General features: G+C 43.0%; 1 protein-coding gene across 1 annotated transcript in view; it reads left to right on the forward strand.

The window, feature by feature from the left end:
- Window positions 1-20,774, forward strand: part of GALNT10 (polypeptide N-acetylgalactosaminyltransferase 10) — a 216,842-nt gene that overhangs the window by 74,559 nt on the left and 121,509 nt on the right. The window contains exon 2 of the mRNA XM_055325584.1: window positions 19,962-20,064. Within this exon, the coding sequence (XP_055181559.1) occupies window positions 19,962-20,064 (103 nt within the window). The remainder of the gene's footprint in view (window positions 1-19,961; window positions 20,065-20,774) is intronic.

Here is a 20,774-nt window from a genome sequence, read left to right on the forward strand (position 1 = left end):
GTGCTTGAGGCCAGAAGATGTGGCATGTATGGTTTCTGAAGCTACAGGTGGATGGGGAGAGTTTGCAATCTACTATGGAAACATTTGACACTTTTGCAAGTTAGAAAGAGGGAGAGAAATGCCAGAAGCATGATATTCAGTACATAGCCTTGGCTGAATAATCTCAAATAAACCAACCTCAGGGGTTTGGTTTCCTTATTAAAAATTCTGAAAGGATTACTCAGAAAATGTTAATAGTAGTTATCTCTAGGGAATAGGAATAGAGGTTGGGAGTGGGGAGAGATTTATATTTTTCATTGTATACCCTTTTGACTATTTAAATCTTTTGCTATGTGCCTTCATTATTGTTATAATTGCAAATCAAATTATAGGGTCTGTCTTTTAAAAAATGCAGTCAAGGGGTTGGCTTAGATCATTGGTTCTTAGATTTTTTTTTTCTTTCTTCTTCTTCTTCTTTTTTTTTTTTAGCAGTAGAACACTTGTCTTATAATCTTACTTGAAAGCCTAATGAATGTATGGCAAAGAAGAAATCGGAGCCCCTCTTGTCAGGACACCCCTGGCTCAGCTCCCAGCTGCAGCATCTCCAAGGGATCCATTGAACATAGTTTGAAATGACAGGTCTAACCGATTTTCCTCAGGCACCTCCCACCTCTCAGTCCTGTACCTCCCTTCTCTTTAGCAAAGGATGCTGGGGGATCCTAACACTGTGGCACAAGCTGCTGCTCTCACTGCTCTAGCTGCAGACACAACCTGCCCCTCTGGGGAGGCAGCGGTTGGGAAGGATGAGCAGTGCACAGGCTCAGCGTCACTCGGACTCTAGGGGACAAGAAACAGTTCACCCTCGGATTGTTGCCACTGGCTTGAAGTGATGGACACATGTGAAAGGGTGGATTTTTCTAGCCATTCCAGGTAAAACTGAACCTGGGAGCTTTGGTAGGCTGCTAAAGGGACAGTGAAATGATGATGAATGGTAGAAAACCCATTTCCCTTGTGAACATTTGGTTTAAACACAGACCTACTGCTTACTTACTCTATACTTTTGGCAAGTTACTTAGCTTCTCCAGGTCTCTTGTTGGATCTATAAAAAGAGGAAATCCTGGCTCCTACTTTCTAAAACTTTTGAAAGGATTAAGTGAGATTGTAAGTCCAGATGCTTAGCCTAGTGTCTTGCCCATAGTAGGTATTCAGTGAGTGTTGGTTATACCAATGATCATCATCATCATCAAATTCCTGGACAAGTCAGAAATAACCTCACCACTTCTTGTATGTTCTTTGTTAAATCTATAACCTCTCAGGACCCTAGTTTCTTTACCTGTAAGTGGGAGGTGCTCAGAAATTACAAATTGTTGGACTGCTGGACAAAATCTAGCATGCAAACATATTTGCTTATCTAGATAGCATATTAAAAAGTAAGAAACAATGTCTAGAAACTTGAATTCTCCAGCTTCTTTTTAAAAACTGAACATTTGGGGATCCCTGGGTGGCTCAGTGGTTTGGCACCTGCCTTTGGCCCAGGGCATGATCCTGGAGGCCCACGATCGAGTCCCGCGTCAGGCTCCTGGCATGGAGCCTGCTTCTCCCTCTGCCTGTGTCTCTGCCTCTCTGTCTCTCTCTCTCTCTCTGTGTGTGTCTACCATAAATAAATAAATAAATCTCTTAAAAAAAACAAAAACTGAACATTTGGGCAGCCCAGGTGGCCGAGGGGTTTAGCACCACCTTCGGCCCAGGGCATGATCCTGGAGTCCCGGGATCGAGTCCTGCATCGGGATCCCTGCATGGGGCCTGCTTCTCCCTCTGCCTGTGTCTCTGCCCCCCTCTCTCTCTCTGTCTCTCATGAATAAATAAAATCTTAAATACATACATACATACATACATACATACTGAACATTTGTCTACATTTACCCTCACTTGGTGGCAGTCAGCTGGCAGCTGCCCCTCCCCTTACGTGGGCATCTATACACTTGCCTTTCTTTTCACCAGCCTCTTTCCTTGTATATTGTCTTACACCCTCTTTATATGTAGGTAGTTGGGTTGGCAAAGCCTAGGTCAGAAGGTTTCATGGCTCTACCACTAGCTTATCCCATGATACCGAATGCATCCTTTCATCTCTCTGGACTGTCACATTGCCATCTATAAAATGAGAGAGTTGAGCTTTCAGCCATGGCTTTCTTGGGGTGTTCTATTCAGTCCATAACATTTACTGAATTCTTCCTATTTCTGGGAATTCTAACAGGTATTTGAGAGGATGCAGAGGTGAATGACAATGGGCTCAGCCCAGAAATGTTTTAAAAGCCATGCCTCTCAAAGTGTAGTAGTCTGTAGAATACCACCAGTTCTCCATGAGATAAACAGGGAAATTGAAGATAAGCATTTAGAAACTTTTATGGCAGTTTGACATTGTTGTTACAGCCATGTACATGCTCAGTGGATGTGTCTTATTGAATAACTATAGATCAGTTCACATGCTGTTGAACTTCTATGATGAATTCCATGAGGAACAAGCTGTATACTTGTTCCAGTTATCATTGCTGTTTAACAAACTGTCCCAACACTCAGTGGCTTAAAATAGCAATAGTCCTTTATTTGCTCACAAATCTGCAGTTTGAGCACAGCTGGGCAGGACTGCTCATCTCTGATCCACACAGTAGTGCCTGCTGGGGTGCCTCCCCTGGGGCCAGAGGGTCCGCCTCCAAGATGGCACATTCACGTGGCTGGCAAGTTGGTGCTGGCTATTGGTTCCTTTCCACTTTGACTTGTCTACAGGAAGAGGGAGGTGCTGCTTTATCACATAGTGGCTGGGTTCCACAAGAGCAAGGCAGAAGTACATAGAACTTTTACAGTTGTATCTCAGGAGTCACATTGCATCTCTTCTGACGGACTCCTGGCTGAGGCTTTCACAAAGGTCTACCCAACTTCAAAGGGAAGAGACACAGATTCTACCTTTTATCCTTTTTTTTTAAGATTTATTTATTTATTTATTTATTTATTTATTTATTTATTTATTTATTTATGAGAGAGAGAGAGAGAGAGAGAGAGAGAAGCAGAGACACAGGAGGAGGGAGAAGCAGGCTCCATGCCGGGAACCCGACATGGGACTCGATCCTGGGACTCCAGATCACGCTCTGGGCCAAAGGCAGGCGCTAAACCACTGAGCCACCCAGGGATCCCCCAGATTCTACCTTTTAATAGGCTTGTGGAAAGGTTTTAGATGTAGACGTGGGTCATAAGATTTTGTTACAGCTACCTTTGGAAAATACAATCTGCCACACTAGATAGGGGTGCATTAGTTTTGTTTTGCAGCAATTACCACATACTTAGTGACTTAAAATAATATGCCTTTATTAGCTCATAGTTTTATAGGTCATGAGTCCAAGCCAACTTAACTGGGTTCTCTGTTCAGTTAAGGCTCTTTTCTGGAGGCTGTGAGAAGAATCCACTTCCAGGCCCACTCAGGTTGTTGGCAGGTGGTGGTAGGATTGGGGTCCCTGTTTCCTTGCTGGCTGTCAGCCAGGGGTGGCTTGCTGCCCCTAGAGGCCATCTACACATGGTCCTTCAGTCTTCAAAGCCAGCAATGCCACATCAAATTCTTCTCATCCTTTGAATCCTTTTGATTTCTAATACTGCCAGATGGAGGAAACGCTCTGCTTTTTCATGTGATTAGATTATGTCGACCTGGATAATCTTTGGCCTCTACCCCAGTGTAATCAGAGGAGGAACATCTCATTGTATTCACAGGTTCCACTTACACTTAAAGGGAGAGGAGTATAACAGGATGAGGGTCACTGGAAGTCATTCTTATAATTCTGTCTACCACAGACGGTTTGATTCACAGTGAATTGGAAATTAAAACAAAATGGTTTTACATCACAGATAGTTTGAAAGCACTGGCTTAGAATCCAGTGAACAAGAATGACACGTATACAAATGGTTATCATTGGAGACCTTCAGGGCTAACTTGCAAAAAGAGACGGGTAGAAAGAATGCAGTGAGAGGGCAATGGGAGGAAGACTATTATTTAAGTAGAAGGGAATAGAATTAAGATATAGTATTTGAGGATCTGGTATTTGAATTGAGCTTAAGAATACAGGTGTGATTTGGATCTTTTAAAAAAATAAGGCAAGAGGATAGGATTCCTGTAGTTGTGCTTCTATTTTGGCACCTTTGGCTGTAAACACAGAACTGAACTGAATCCTCTCAAAGTTCATTTATCACTTCTCTACTACCACCAAAAAAAACCCCCCCAAACCAAAAAACAAACCCTACCCCAAAGCTCAAGCAGTGACTTCAAACAAGCAATCCTATATTATCCCTTATGGGTCCACAGATCAGTTGGGTGGCTTCTCTGGTCTTGTCTGTGCTGTCTCCTGTGTCTCTGGTTAGCTGTGCGTGGGCTGGGTGGCTTTGCTGGCCTTGTCTGGGCGTGGAGATCTGTTTCATTATTTTGGCCAAGGCAAGTCACAATGCCTGCCCTGATTTAGAAGGCAAGGCAGTAGATTCCACCTGCTAATGAGAGGAACCTCAGGATCCCACTGCATAGGATGTGGAAGCAGGGATGGGTGGAGGATCAGGGCCACTTTTTCAATAAATCTACCACAGTTATCCTGAGAAATCTTCCTGAAGTCTCTAGAGGAAGAATAAGAGCCTTTGTTCTAACTTCAAATGCATTGTTTCTCAAGCTAACCAAGGTTTTTTGGAGAAATTTACGTATGAGAAACCATTCAGAAAATGTAAAATGATCCATTAACCAGAGTTGTAAGAAGCCAGGCTTTTAAAATAGTCTGTATTTTCTGTATAAGGAACATTCCCTGGCAGCCTTATCACCTTTACATTTGTGGCGCTTTCACTAGCCCACATTATGCTCATCCTTCAGTGCCCATCCCAAATGCCCTCTGCAGAACTGTTTCCAGAATGATTACTCTAGAGTAATTCATGGCTCTTCTTCCAGGTCCCAGTAGCAATTTTTAGAATGAAGTGATCTCAAATCTGGCTATACTGTAGACAAACTGTCTTTTATGATACTCCCCAAAGCACCTAAACCTAACCCAGGGCCAACAAATGATAGTTGCACTATTAACATTTTTCAGATGGATGAATGGAGAGGTGAGTAGACACGGATGACAGATGCTTCAGAAGGTGACTAAAGCTTTCTTTTAGAAAATCTCATAATATCATAAACTTTATTTCCCTCCTTCCAAGTCAGTATGTCAGCTTGAAATCTTTTTGCTCTTGTTCCATTGTCTACATCATGCTTCAAAGTAAAAACCAAAAACTGCACATTGCGGAGGGGAGGAATCATGTTGTGTTCTTCCTCATAAACCCTGTCATTAGCATCGAGTTTCAAAACAGGGTCCCTGAGTTCCTCAGGATGTTAATCATTTGCTAGCGGCCAGGGATGCGTGGGTGGGGGGAACTTCTCATCAAATAAATTTGTGAAATGCTGGAGTAAACAAAGTTAGGCAGTCTTCTTTTCTGTGAGGCTTTACAGAGCCTAAATAAGTTAACATCCATTGTGAATTTCCAAGAGAGTTATTAGAATTTGTAAGGGTTGAAAATTGGAAGAATTAGCTTTTGGGGGGAGGGATGAGGGAGGATAAGGGAGGTATTTTTTTTTTTTTTTTAAAGATTTTATTTATTCATGAGAGACACAGAGAGAGAGTGAGAGGCAGAGACACAGGCAGAGGGAGATGCAGGCCCCATGCAGGGAGCCCGATGTGGGACTCGATCCCGGGTCTCCAGAATCACGCCCTGGGCCAAAGGCAGGCTCCAAACCACTGAGCCACCCAGGGATCCGGGAGGTATTTCTTTTTAATGTGGTAAAAGATACATAACATAATTACCGTTTTAACCATTTGTAAAAATACAATTCAGTGATATTGAAGACATCACAGTGTTATGTAACCATTAACACTATACTCAAAACTTTTTCATCAGCCCCAACAATAATGACTCCTTCTAAGCACTAGTCCCTCCCTCCCCCGTGGTAACCTCTATTCTTCTTTCTTTCTCTCTGAACTCCCTATTCTAAGTGCCTCATGTAAGTGGAATCATATAATATGCATCATTCTGTCATCTGCCTTATTTCATTAAGCATGATATTTTCAAGGTCTGTCTGCATTTTAGCATGTATCAAATTTCATTCCTTTTTTATGGCTGAGTAATAGTCCATCATATGTATGTGCTATGTTTTGTTTATCCCTCTATCTGTTGAAGGACACCTGAGGCGTTTCTACCTTTTGGGCATGTAAATAATGCTGTAATGGACATTGACATAAAAATGCCTATGTGAGTCCCTGCTTGCAGTTCTTTTGGATATGTACCTAAGGGTGTTATTACTGGGTCATCTGGATACTTCTGTGTTTAATCTTTTGAGAAACCACCAAACTACTTTCCACACTGGCTACACTACTTTGCATTTTCTCCAGCAAAGCACAAGGGTTCTAATTTCTCCACATCCTTGCCAACATTTGTTATTTTCCATTTTTTACAATTATCACTACCCTAGTAGTTACAAGTTGGTATCTCATGATGATGAAATCATTTCCCTAATGATGCAAAATGCAAAAGTGATTTGCATTTCCCTAATGACTAATGATATTGAGCTGTAATATATGCTATATGCATTCTGAAGATAAGTCATTCATCAAATATGTGTTTTGTAAATATATCCTCTTAGTCCATGGCTTGCCCTTCAGAGAACAAAGACTTTTAAATTGTAATGAATTTCAGTTTATCCGTATCTTACACTGTTTGTGTCCTATATAAGAAACCATTGCCTAAACTGAGGTTACTAATGTTTGCTTCCATATTTCCTTGTACAAATTTTATAATTTTGGCTCTTACATTTAAGTCAGTGATCCATTTTAAGTTCATTTTTGTGTATGGTGTGAGGTAAGGATTGAAGTTTATATTTAGGCAAATGAATATTTAGTGATTCCAACCACCATTTATTGAAAAGATTATCCTTTTCCATTGAATTTCCTTAGCATCTCTGTTCAGCATCAACTGATGATATAAATGGACTCTCCATTTGGCTCCCATCAATCCTGTGTCTTTCCTTACACAAGTACCACACTCTCTCAGTCACTGAAGCCCTATAGGAGCCTTAAAATTAGTAGATAGTAAGAATCCCAACTTTGTTCCTCTTTTTCTAAGTTGCTTTGATTAAGTTTCTATGTCCCTTTCATGTTAATTTCTGCAAAGATTATGTTGAGTCTATAGATAGAGGACTGACATCTTAACAATATCGAGTCTTCTGATTTATAAATATTATGTATCTCTCCATTTATTTCTCCATTTATTTAGAGCTTTGATTTCTTCCATCAGTGTTCTATAATTTTCAGTGTATAGATCTCACATGCTTTTGTTAAATTAATCCCTCAAGTATTTTTTTTTAAGATTTTATGTATTTACTCATGAGAGATAGAGAGAGATACTGGCAGAAGGAAAAGCAGGCTCCCCTCAGGGAGACCGATGCGGGACTCAATCCTGGACCCTAGGATCATGTCCTGAGCCGAAGGCAGATGCTCAACTGCTGAGCCACCCAGGTGTCAATTTTTTTACTAAAAAAAATTAGTATTTTTATATCATTTTAAATGCTATGTTTTATTTCAATTTCCAAAGATTCATTGATGTTATTTAGAAATGTAGTTGATTTTAATTTGTCATCCTCATATCCAATGACATTGCTAAACTCACTAGTTCTACTACCTTTTTGTGGATTCCTTACCATTTTTTATACAGTCGTGTTGTAGACAGATACAATTTTGACCTCCCTTCTACAGTCAGAGAATGGAGATCTAGAAAGACAAGGGACCTGCCTACTGTCCTACTGTCTATTTCATAAATGTAGAGCCAGAAGTCTGAAACCCAGGTCTTCTGGATCCTCCTCCAGGTTCTTCTGCATCATTCCAAGCTATTTTTCAGGTTTTCAAGCCTCAAGCCTCCAGAGGTTATAGTCCAGGACATGTGACCACTCCACTCCCTACAGTCCTCAGGAATCTAGGGCTCCTTCCCACCAGATACTCACCATCTCTAGGGTGTGGACCTCTATTGCATGATCCAGCATGGTGGCACTTGTGTTCTGGGCAATAAGATACAAGGAATGATGATTGCTTTAGGTGGGTTCCATGGATTGGCCATACAATAGCCGCATTCACATCTCATTGAATAGGACCTAGTTAGGCCACAGCTAGCTGTCAGGATGCCTGGGAAATATCACCTTTATTCTGAGAAGTCCTATCCCTAGCTAAAATTTCCATTACTATGGCAGAAAGAGAGAGCAGCTCCTTGGGAACGTACAGCAATCTGTGCACAAACCTTAACGTTAGGGATCCAAAAAGGAAATAGTTTGAAAATGAAAGAAGAAGGTAGAAGAGTTCAGGCTGTTGCATTTTTTAGAAATCATTTTAGGATCCAGGTAAGCCATCTCTCGTTAGTTTTGTAGCCCATTAAGTTGACCTGAAACCTTTTAGTCAGAGGATAAAGTTAATCCTCAGAACCCCTTTATGATATTAAATCCTTTTGACTATATTAGACACATCTAATCATGGATGACCTTCCTTTATCTAGAAAAGATAAAACAGAAGATGTTTCCACTCATTCATTCATTTAACAAAAATTGCCAGCTCCTACTGTCACGGACTTCACAGTTTGGGGAGAGACAGACAATAATGAAATAATCACCCAAGTGAATATGAAATCACAAAGAAGCGGTAAGGATGCTATCAGGGCACAGTTAGAGGTTATGATCTAGTCAGGGAGGCCAGAGAAGGTCTACCTGAGAGTTGGGATTTGTTTCTGTAGGGACTGTCTACTTTCATAGCAAAGCAGTGTGTTCTGAGAACACAATCCTGTGTGCTGTTGAGGCTATACCTCGTGTATCCTGCCTGGGCCACTGTATGTCTAAGAGATCAGTATAGAAGAACGAGAATGGCAGAGTGAGAGTAAGGTGGGAGTGGGGGAGGTGGTGGGAATGCTGCTCAATGGGCTCCCACACCAAGAGAAATGGAGAGGAATTTAGAGGTTTCCAAGATGGCAGACGGCAGGGTTGGGGGCAGGATCATAATCCAGTCAGAGACTTCCCTTGTGGACCAGGAAGGAACCCAAGGAGCTAAGAACCAGAGGGAATTTTCTTCTTCTTTTTTTTTTTTTTAATTTTTATTTATTTATTTATTTTTAGAAGGAATTTTCTAATAACTGTAGTCATCTGTATAGAGGCACTGCCACTCCCCTAGGTGGCCCAAGCCAATCTCAGGGACTTGTGCATGTGCCAGCAAAGAGTTACTGGGTCCAGTGGACCATCAGAGGAGATAGCACCTCATCTCCCACTCAGCATCTCGATTCTGTGACTCCAGGTCATGGCACATGGAAGACTCCAGTAGTTGTGGGGGGAGGGGAGGGCAGCACCAGAGGAGAACAGCCATCAGTTACCTGCTTTCCCCGCTTTCCTCACCCCACTGCCTTGGGGGACCTTTGCAGACAGTGAATAGTCAGCCAGCCTGAAAGAAGATCTAAGATTGTAGAAATCCACCAGTGGATCACAGCCTCCCAGGTACTTGGGAATTCACTCTTCTAACTCAAGGCAGGCATGGCAGATAGGGCCTATCCTTTCGCCATCATTGGCTCACTGTGAAGGGTTCCTGGGAGCACAGTACTGAGAGGATCCCCAAGGAAGAACATTATGATAGCATTATTATGCCTGCCTTCATCCTGGTGTGAGTAGTGAAGAAATAGATATATTAGTGAATATATATATATAGTATATATATACTATATTCACTATATAGTGAATGAATATATAATATTATTCACTATATAGTAAATGAATATATATATATATATATATATATATATATACACATACTTTGTAGATTGCAAAGTACTAGCCAAATAAAAACTAATAATGATAGCTATGATTTTTAGTGCTCCTTAAATACCAAACACTGCTAAGACCTCCACAGGTTGTATCTCATTTAATCCTCACAGTAACCTTTATGCCAGGTACTATTAATATCTCTCATTTTATACTTGAGGAACCAAGGCTTGTGAAAACAAGGTAACTTGCTTCAGGTCGCACAGCTAGCAAGTAAAGCAGAACTCTTTCTGACTCCAAAGCACGTGTTCTTACGCTCTTTGTTTTGTTGTCTTCAGAATGGGGGATTATGATTATAATTATCACTGCTAAGAGAGCAACTACTACATTGCTTGGTGTTTCAGTTATAAATTCCCTAAGTAGGAGACCAGTAGGATGTGTTTGTAGTCATTTTTCAATCCCCAAAAGAGCTTGGAACTTGCCTTCCATTCAGCCTGACAGTTTTGCCTGCCTTCCTCTTTACACATCCACATCTGCTCTGCAGAGCAGTGTAATGACCCTGTGTTGTGCTCGATCCACCAAGCCTCTGAGAACAGTTTTTGGAGACTTTCCTGTGGTCGATCACTTATCAATTAGACTAAGATTTTCAAGACCCCTTGTCAACAAGGCGCAGAAGTCTGATTCACGCCAGCGAGTTTTTCTTTCCTGAGAGCTATGTTCCGAGATGTGGGAAGAAGTGGGCAAATGTGTGCAGAAGGAACCATTAATTGTGATGATCACACTCATGGGGTGGTTGGCAGTTTGCAAAACACTTTCATATTGATTTTCTCTCCAAGCCTCAGTTTTGTCATCTTCAAAGTGGCTATAATGACAATAATAACATAGTAAAGTCTCATCTTATGAAAGGGTTAGGTTATAATAAACTCACCACTGTAGGTGGTGAAATAACATAAAATTAGAATCATCCTTTACATTTGCCCATGGAATATAATGACAAACCACCTCTCAAAAGTTCAGTTTAGGCAGTTTTTTCCCCCCAGTATTAAAACCAATGACAATTTCTTTGGTTGAAGTCATCACAGTGCCTTCTGAGGTAGTGAAAAATACTTAACTTCCGAGAGAAAGCTCACTCGGTACCAAAGTGCTCGCATTCCAGAGGCTGGGGAGAGCTGGGCTGCTAAGGACAACCTTCCATGGCACAGGCTCCCCGAGCATAGGGATTGGGAGGATTGCCAGCCTCCTCAGTTAGTGTTTGTTTTCTTTTCTTTTTGACTACGTGTCATTTAATTCCTGAAGGTTAATATACGTATGATACAATTCTTATTAGGTCTCATTTCCCTGAGTGGTTGTCGAAGAATAGGGCTTAGACTTGAAAGTAACATGTGAGAAACAAACAGCAGGGCAGGCAAGGGGAGGTCCGGGCTCAGGCCCCAGGTCAGTGCCACCTGCATCCATGGGACTTTGGGCTTATGGACCTTTTTTTTTTTTTTTAAGATTTTATTTATTTATTCATTAGAGACACAGAGAGGCAGAGACACAGGCAGAGGGAGAAGCAGGCTCCATGCAGGGCGCCCCACGTGGGACTCCATCCCGGGTCTCCAGGATCACGCCCTGGACCCAAGGCGGCGCTAAAACTGCTGAGCCACCGGGGCTGCCCGACGGCTTATGGACCTTAAAGATAAACTTATCACCCAAGTGTCAAAGTTCTCAGGCTGCATTTCTTGACTATAGACCTGCAGACCCCTTGTGACTCTATTAAAAAACAAATCTATGTCCATCCCCACTTCTGTCTTCCTACTCCATCATCTCTGCCTATACATATACATTCTGATAGCCTCTTCCCTCAGTTCTACCCTTCTTTCTTTCCTAATCCCTTCTCCACTTGGCCACAAGAGAACTTTCCAAATACTACCTGATCTTGCCACACCTCCATATTATATAAAATACTAGAACAGACAAAGTCCTTCTACTCACCCACCTCTCATCCCCACTAGGTTTCCCCTCCTCCTCTGTGTGCCACACACACTGCTTTTTCTTGCAGTGCACTTGTGTTTCATATTTGCCTAGCCATAGGGCCTTTGCACAGCTTTGCTTTTCCCGCTATCTGGAGTGCTCTTCTCCCTCTGTTGAATTAACTCCTAATCATACTCCCTCTGTTTCTTCAAGGAAACCTCTCCTGACCTTGCTGACTGGATCAGACCCTCCTGATCTGATCTGAAAGAAAGGAACTGTCTTTGCACTGTGTGCTTTTCTTTTATGCACATGCCACTGGAGCTGTTTTAATTTACTTGTGGTTCTGGATTAAAGTGGGTATTCTCCTCTGCCACACACAGTACTGTAAGCTTTATGAGAGCATTAACCTTGTCTGTCTTGCTTACCAATATCCTGGATACCTAGCACAGAGCTTAGCATGTGGTTGTTCTCATTAAACATTTAAGCGGGTGGATAGAGGGGCAGACAGACTGATGGGTGGGTGCATAGGTGAGACACTCAAGTGCACACTATCAAATTATTGATCAGAGTATTGTTTCCCTGATACACACCCCCCATGATAAAACATGGGAACTTCCTCTGAAGAAAATGTTAAAAGTTGATATCATTCTTTTAGAATGGAAGAGAGAAGTTACTAAAGATTCCGTTTGCCCTTTAGATAATAGACATTACAAAATATCTTGGCTATTTTTCTCTCTGCTGTTGAAAAAGTCTCTTAATGAGCTTTCACACCTTAAGTAGCAAATGACCTTTTCTAGAACCATCTATTCAAAACAAAGGGTGAATTGGACAGGTGGTATAGTTCTGCCCTTGGAAGTACAGGAGCAGCCTTTTTAACAGTGGTTCCTGTCTGTGTATGACTTTACCCTCTTAGGAAATGAAGCCCCTTCTAGATTTCAGATTCCAGCATCCTGGTTTTGACACCATGGAGTTATTGGAGAGAGGAAAATGGATGCTCCCAGTGGCCGAGACGAAGAGCCAACTCTCTGGACTTGGGCTCAGCAGACTTAGGCAGTCTTGTGGTTGCTGGGCTGTAGCGTCTCTGTCCCCCCATAGACAGTGCCCTTTAAGTTTGTTTGTTTTCTCATACAGCTTGGTACTGGTTATGGTGAAAAGTAGGTTGTCGCAGAACAGCTGTCCTATCTACTGGGGTTGGGGTTCCATCAGCCTCCTTTAAGTCTGACCTGTGGAAAGCTGGAATGAGAGTGGTCCTCAGCCCACAAAGAGGGAGCATTTCCTCTGAGTGAAAACAAGATCATCTTCCTTCTGCCATCTGTCGCAAGGAGAGGAGGATTCTGAGATTAATTGCAATTAATTAATTAATTGTTCTTGGAGTGCTACTCTAGCCTGTTCCTTGCTCAGAGACCTTCTGTGGCTCCTGCCTGCTGAACAGCTCCTGTGTAAGGCCCTCAGATTCTGGTCCAGACTTCCTGGCCTCATGGCTCATGACTCTCTCACTTTTTTTTTTTTTTTAAGATGTATTTATTTTAGAGAGAGAAAAAGCACACGTGAGCAGGGGGAGGGGCAGAGGGAGAGAGAGCGAGCACACTCTCTGCGAAGTGGGGAGCCACGTTGCAAGGCTCAATCTTACTATCCTGAGATCATGACCTGAGCCGAAATCAAGAGTTGGACACTTAACCGACTGATCCACCCAGGTGCCCTTCATGACTCTTTTTTGCATCCCACTCCAGCCAAATCAGCCCCTTGCCATTAAGTAAATCTGTCCCTTACTTCATGACATCCATTTCTTTGTACATGCTTTCCCTCCAGCTAGATTCTGACCCCTCATTGCTACCTATCAAAATCCTACCCATTCTTTTAGACAACTCTCTCGAAGACTCTGCTTCTGTAGGAATCCTTCCCTGATTGTCTCAGGTAGAATTTAATCTTTGCCCCTGTAAATATCTGTGGAATTTATCCATACAACTTTTAGGGCCCTTATGTTAGTGTTGTGGGTTTTTTTCATTTCTTGCATGCCTGTCTCATATCCATGCTATTTGTTGAGTCCAGGGACTGTCTTCTTTATCTCCATCTCCCCCACAGTTCTTTGGACATACCAATTTATCGACAAAGTCATCCTTATTTGTTGAATGAATGGAAACATAAAAAACAACGTAGCTTATGTCCTCAAAACTCATAAAGGAAGTACATTTACTCAATTGTCCAAAGTCCCTTGCTTAAAGTAACTTTATGCTTTCAATGAAATTAAGCTGTACCTGATCTTTGAAATATAACCTTGCAGGCAACCTTGAAGAGAATGCGTTGCTCTATGCGTGTGTGTGTGTGTGTGAAGGTTATTAAAATAATCTCCTTAGCAGATAGACAAACATTTGGAATTATATAGTCATTTAAACCTCAGAGCCTTTGTGGGGCTAGTTGAAAAGGGGGTTGGGGGGAGAAGCCATGCCAAAAATTGCAGCAGAATCTGGTCCATAATATGTCCTCAGACCCTAGATGAAGCAGATGACCTGCTCAGTTGAACTTCTAGCATTGTGGTTTTATAGCAGATGGCCCCTTTCCTGTATTTTGAATTTTTTTTAATTTATGATAGTCACAGAGAGGGGGCGGGGGGGCGCAGAGACATAGGCAGAGGGAGAAGCAGGCTCCATGCACCGGGAGCCCGATGTGGGATTCGATCCTGGGTCTCCAGGATCGCGCCCTGGGCCAAAGGCAGGTGCCAAACCGCTGCGCCACCCAGGGATCCCCCCTTTCCTGTATTTTGAAGATAGTCAGCAGCTCAGCCATAGGTGGCAGTGTCCTCTGAGAGGGAGTTGCCGCATGTGCAATGTTGGGATTCGAGTGTGCACTTGGACAGATCTTTCTCCTTGGGCAGAGTACAGTTGGCTTGCTTCACCACCTTTCTTCCTCCCCTCCAAAGGGTGCCAGGCACGCTAAATAGTGATTAAACAAAAGATTAAAACTCCATTTGTGTGTGTGAGTGTGTGGCTGTTTGAACACTAATCGATTCTTCCCATGGAATGTTAAGTAAAAGCACGCTGATACCAGAAGCAGTTCTTTAGAGCAGCCAGTCAAAAGCCATTTCCAATTTATTGTTTAATGTGATTTCCACGTTAATTCTGGCAGCCTCCTCCACAGATTTTCCCTCGCCTCTCTTGCCATGCTCCCTCCCAACCCCTTTGCTTCCTGTAGCCACAGGACCCCTGGTAATCAAGGGCAAAAGACAGTTGCTGCAGGGAAACAGTCACAGCTTTTACAGACAGATATTTGAGTCCATAGAATTAAAGAAATTTACAGTTAACTCTGAACTGAAAATCCAGACGTGCTTTCTTGCACATTATTAAGTGATTGTGATTGTGTAGGAATTGCTGTCTTTTGAGAAATGTCACCCATGCCTTTCTTGTTGCCGAAGGTCTTGTGACATTTGTTAATTGCAAAATGCCACTATTAACTAGGAACTTCTTCTTGTCTGAAGAATTTCCACATGGGCACGTGCCCTTCTGTGAATGAGAAGACTCTCTAAATCCCGTTATCAGCAATGGCCAGTTGAAACGGCTCAGGTATTAGGTTGGTTGCCCTGAAGGGCTTATCATTTTATTATTTGATTCCCGTCCCTCTTCTTTTCCCCCAGATGTGCCCATCACAAGCACCAGATCATAAGCTTTCTCTAAAAATAATGTATTAATAGGCCCCCTTTACTGAGAAGGCCTAACTTTGTGCCAGACCTTGAGCTAGATGCTGTGTGTAAATTAGCTCAGTTCATTCTCCCAACAATCCACAGTTGTGGTTAGTCTGTGAGTTTTTCATATTTGTCAGTCAAGGAAGTTTGCCCTGGAAATAAAACCTAGGTTTTTTCACCTCTGAAACCAGAGTCATTAAACTAGACTACTTGCCCCATTGATGAGCAGCCATTTGCTCATTCACCTGATATTTATTGAGGGCCTAAGGTGGGCCAGGTATTGGCCTAGGAATGCATAGTGATGAACCGAAACAAGAGATACCCCTTCCTTCGAGAAGCTCACAATCTATCCCAGGGAGAGAACAGCAAGATCTGGTTTGGGTTTGGGGGCTGGTAAGCTATGGGAATTAGGGCAAATATGTTCTATTCTGTTAACCTCAGATTTCATATCTGTATATTGAGGCAGCTGGATTTAGACAAATGGTTTTCCCAGCTTTACTGTGAATCAGAATCACTAGGGAATGTGTTTAAAAACACATCTTGGTCTCCCACCCCTCAGGTACTTTGATTTAATAGGTTCAAGGTGGGGCCAGGAAATTACATCTATAATGAGGACCCAGGGCTCCCAAAAACCTCCCTTTGAGAGAGACTGATCTGGCTGTAAACCCCATTAACACTTATGCAGGACCTTTGTTGTCATGCCTGTATCCCCAGTGCCTAGCACAGTGCCTGGCACAGAATAGGTTTTGATAAACATTTGGTGTAGTTTGGATGATCTATCTGTGGAGTTCCTATGGATGGGCCTCAGAGAGTCCTGAACCACCAGAAATTAACCACAGTTCTTGTCAAGGCTTGTGGGTAAGGATTCAAAGGGTCCTTTGGGCACTGAAAGGTCTGTGATTCTAGGATTGAAACCTAAATTTTCTCTTACCCAAAGCTCAGACCTATTAATTGGAAGGTTTTTTTTTTAACCCATATAACAAAATTTGAGTTCTGTATCAAGGTAATTTAATGAGAAAATGTCAATTTACAGTAGATTTTTAAAATCCTAAAGGTGTTGATGTCTACATTTTACGTATAAATTCTGGAAGTGCTCAGGATAGCCTTCTGTCTTTGAGATTTTCTCACCAACTCTGAAAATACCTATTGGGGAGATAGCGCTGTCTCCATTTTCCAGGTGGGAAAATTCGGGCACTCGTGACTCGTGTAGGTTGTTCAAGATCACACTGCAAGGGGGATCCCTGGGTGGCTCAGTGGTTTAGCTCCTGCCTTTGGCCCAGGGCATGATCCTGGAATCCTGGGATCGAGTCCCACATCGGGCTCCCTGCATGGAGCCTGCTTCTCCTTCTGCCTCTCTCTCTCTCTCTCTCTCTCTCTCTCTCTGTCTCTCATGAATAAATAAATAAAATCTTAAAAAAAAATCACACTGCAAGGGCTCTATTCACCGAAAGTTAGCCTGGGAGTCAAAGAACATGGCTCCTATCCTCTTATCTGCTTATGTGGCCTTGGTTGGGTAGCTTGGCCTCTTTGGACCTCAGCTTCCCCATCTGTAAGATGAGGAGAGGAGTGAACTAACTGATTCTGATAGCTAGCTTAGCTTCTTGGGTATTTGAGGTTCCTCTGTAAGTACATGCTTAGACATGCAGAACTTGTGTCTGCAGGCTCTGACATCCTATTAGTTTAGGGAGATAGAAGGGCTATTGGGACCACCTAAACAACATAAATCTTCTCTGTAGAACATTCCAGAGGGTCAAACATCATGAAAGCAAAGGCAGTGCAGGTGGTAGAAGCTGAGGGTGTGAAGTTCCCAGAATTTTGGGGCCCTAACTCTCTACCCTGTCAGTTCAGCAATTCACTGTTCATTCTGAGAACAAAATTTAAGGAATATACTTCCATGAGGTCACAACTATGAGATTCAAGCCTGTACCCCATTCCCAGTATCAAGGGAAGACTTTTCACAAACAGATGGAGGAAACTGAGCCCTTCATGGGATTTTAGATTTGAAATGTCCTTAAGGGTCATCTGACCCTTAACAATAAGAAAAATCTTCCTTCTTTTCTACGCTGACAATTAAAAAAGGCAAAACAAAACAAAACCTCAAAGCCACAATTGTTTTTGCCAGCAACCATACCTAAGGGTTTTGTGGCCTTTGATGGTAAATATCTGTTCAACTTGGATGCTAGAGCCCAGGTTTGGTCTGACCAGCATGCAAGCAGGCAGGATCATGGCTGTTTTCATCCTAGACCAGTAGATTCCCAAACTTGAGTGTTCCTGAGAATCTCTTGGAGGACTTGTTGAAACACAAATCATAGGGCCTCATCCCCAGAGTTTCTGCCTCAGGAGGACTGGGGTAGGGTTCAGGAATGAACATTCTAAAGAGGTCCCAGGTGGGGCAGTGCTGTTCACACTTTGAGAACCTCTTTAGATGGGTTCCTTCCAGTAAGGTAGCCTCAGCATGTTGGGAGTCTTCATTCCACCAGTGACTTAAGCAGTCAACTGAAGTTCCCAGCCTTTGGGTTGCAGAAGAGGGAAAAGGAATTGGGAGGGAGGACTGGAGAAAAAAGATCGCTAAACAGCCCTTGACCAATCCCTCTTGACATCTTGGCAATGGAGTATTTTACCTTAGGCAGGTCACTGACCCACCGCAAGGCTCATATGGTTGTCCATTTGTTCTTAGCAGATGGCCTTTTTAAAATGAAATCCACATGGAACTCCAGTACAGAAAACAGACAGATGCATTGCTGGTCTGGTTGAAAGGGGGGGGGGGTCAAGCTCCCACTCTCTGCAGCCCTCCTCCCAAGGTAGCACTGTGTGTGTCCTGTAGAAATGTCTCTGAACGCATTTGAAACTTGCTAAAGGAAACTCCAGTTCAGCTTCTGTGATTTCTGAGAAACCCAAGAAATGTTTGTAGGCACGTGGGCTTTGTTTTCACAGTTTTCTTTCCCTCTCTGACCAACACATCTGGCATGCTAACTTTCAGAATTTGCTCCTTGCAATGCAGAGGTCTGCAGGAGAGGGAATGCAAAGGATTGTTATTATCATTAGAGCTGATGTAAGGATATTGAGCTGTTGTGGAAAATCTGCTAACACAAGGATCAGCCAGACACTTAATAAACAGGTTTTGGGATGATTTTATTCTGGTTACTTCTTGTTAGTGTTAATGTTGCAGCATGCCACATGCTCAGGGCCTTTGTAGCTAATTACATAGGAAATAGGACTATTGGATCTTGCATGCCACAATGGCAAGAACAAGTCTGCAGAATTTTTAATGGGCAAGATGATAGGGAAAGCCATTTTCATTTATGTGAACACAGGAAGGTATTTAAGCAGCCGTGCTATGCAGTGTTACCTGGGGAAGGCTCTAACTGAGCTCCCGGGCCAAGTCTTTAGACTTGACTGTTGGCATGGGGAAGCATCTAGTGCATTCTGATGACCCCAGATCCTGGAATGCAACTCCTGTAATTAGAGAAAGCACTTCCTAATGGGCCCACCAGGATGGACTCACCTCCCGGACAGAATAAATGCCTTCAGAGCCTGGCCCCTAGGGGCTGCTCTCTTGTGACTACTGTATATCCCTATTTTCCCTCAGCCATCCAATTGCTTGTTCACGCATTCCACACACAATTGCCAAGTGTTTACCTTCTTTGGGACTGGGCCTTTGGGACTGTAGAAATGACCAAGATCTGACTTCTGCTCCTGTGCTCCAAGGTCCTCAGGCCCAGCCCAGCCCTGCCCCCCCTCCACGGCACCTGGAAGTCTATGCCCTGCCACTCATTTCTGCTCCCCTGAAGCTTAGCCTAAATACCCTCATGTCTGTGAAATTTTCCCTGGTTCTCCCAGGTGGAGGTCAATTCCTACAGCCTTTTCTCCAGGCCTCTGGTTTGAGGTTTACTTACCTGCCCTGCCCAGTATGCAGCCGTGAGCCACCTGGAAGGGTCTGAATTGAGATGAATAGAACTGTAAAGTACACACAGGATTTCAAAGGCTTAGTACAAAAAAAAAAAAAAAAAAGAATAAAACAGCTCAGTAATTTTTTTTACACTGTATATTGAAATGATGTTATTTTAGGATGTATTGGGTTAAGTAAAATATAGTATCAAATCTGATTCATCTGTTTTTCATTTATTTTTTTAGCATGAATTCTGGGAAATTTAAAGTTACACATGTGGCTCATGTTTGTGGCTCGCATATTTCTGTCAGACGGAGCTCACATACTGCTTTCTCCCTGGGTGGGGGGGGAGAAATGTCTGTCCATTTGTTTCTCTCCTACTGCTTTCTGAGTTCCAGGAGGGCATACACTGTGTACCTGTCACCCCTCTGACCTTTGCTCACCTGACTGGCATGTGGCAGCACTAACAAAGGTATATTGAGGGGATTCATAAATGAACAGCTGATGACAGACCATCAATCATTACCAAAAGCTCCCATAAATAGTGCCATTTCTGGGTTTTTGTTATTTTTGTTATTACATTTATTTCCTGTTTCTTCCTTTTTCACTGTTTTTATCTCTTTTTTTTTAAGGGCTCACACAATCAGCAGAAGAAGATACTTTTCGTGGGAGATGGGCAGAAGCTGAAGGATTGGCATGACAAAGAAGCCATCAGGAGGGACGCCCAGCGTGTAGGTACGGAGAGCAGTGTCATGCGCTGGCATGTACATAGGTGTGCGTGTGTGTGTGTGTGTGTGTGTGTCCACAAGTCAACCTTGTGTTGACTCCTTCTCCGTTCTTCTCCATTTGCCATCATCCCTTCCTCTGCTTGCTGGGAGTCTCCCTCTTCACCTGTTAGTTTACCCCTTTTTCCACTCACATCACCAGATCCACTGCCTTTAGGAATTGTCCTTGCCACCTTTATTGGGTGATAGATGATGTCTCCCCACCTTATGAGATATTTTACCACTAAAAGGCGGTACTGTCATGATAAGAGCCAACATTTATTAACCTGCAGTGAGTGAGGCCTATCCTCTACACTTTGCACATTTTCTTTCTTAAGATTTTATTTATTTATGAGAGACAGAGAGAGAGAGAGAGGCAGAGACACAGGCAGAGGGAGAAGCAGGCTCCATGCAGGGAGCCCAATGTGGGACTTGATCCCAGGTCCCCAGCATCAGGCCCTGGACTGAAGGTGGCGCTAAACCGCTGAGCCACCGGGCTGCCCCTACTTTGCACATTTTCTTGGTGAAACCCCAAGTAACCCTTTGTGGTCCATTTGACAAGAAGGAACCTATAGCTCAGAGATGTGGGGTAATTTGCCCACAATCACACAGTGAGAAAAGGACAGGCTTGGGATTTGAATCCAGGTCTGGGGGACAGAGCCGGGCCCTCTCCAGCTCTGT

Source organism: Nyctereutes procyonoides, unplaced genomic scaffold, assembly GCF_905146905.1.
Source record: "Nyctereutes procyonoides isolate TBG_1078 unplaced genomic scaffold, NYPRO_anot_genome, whole genome shotgun sequence".
In the NCBI taxonomy this organism is placed as follows: Eukaryota; Metazoa; Chordata; class Mammalia; order Carnivora; family Canidae; genus Nyctereutes; species Nyctereutes procyonoides.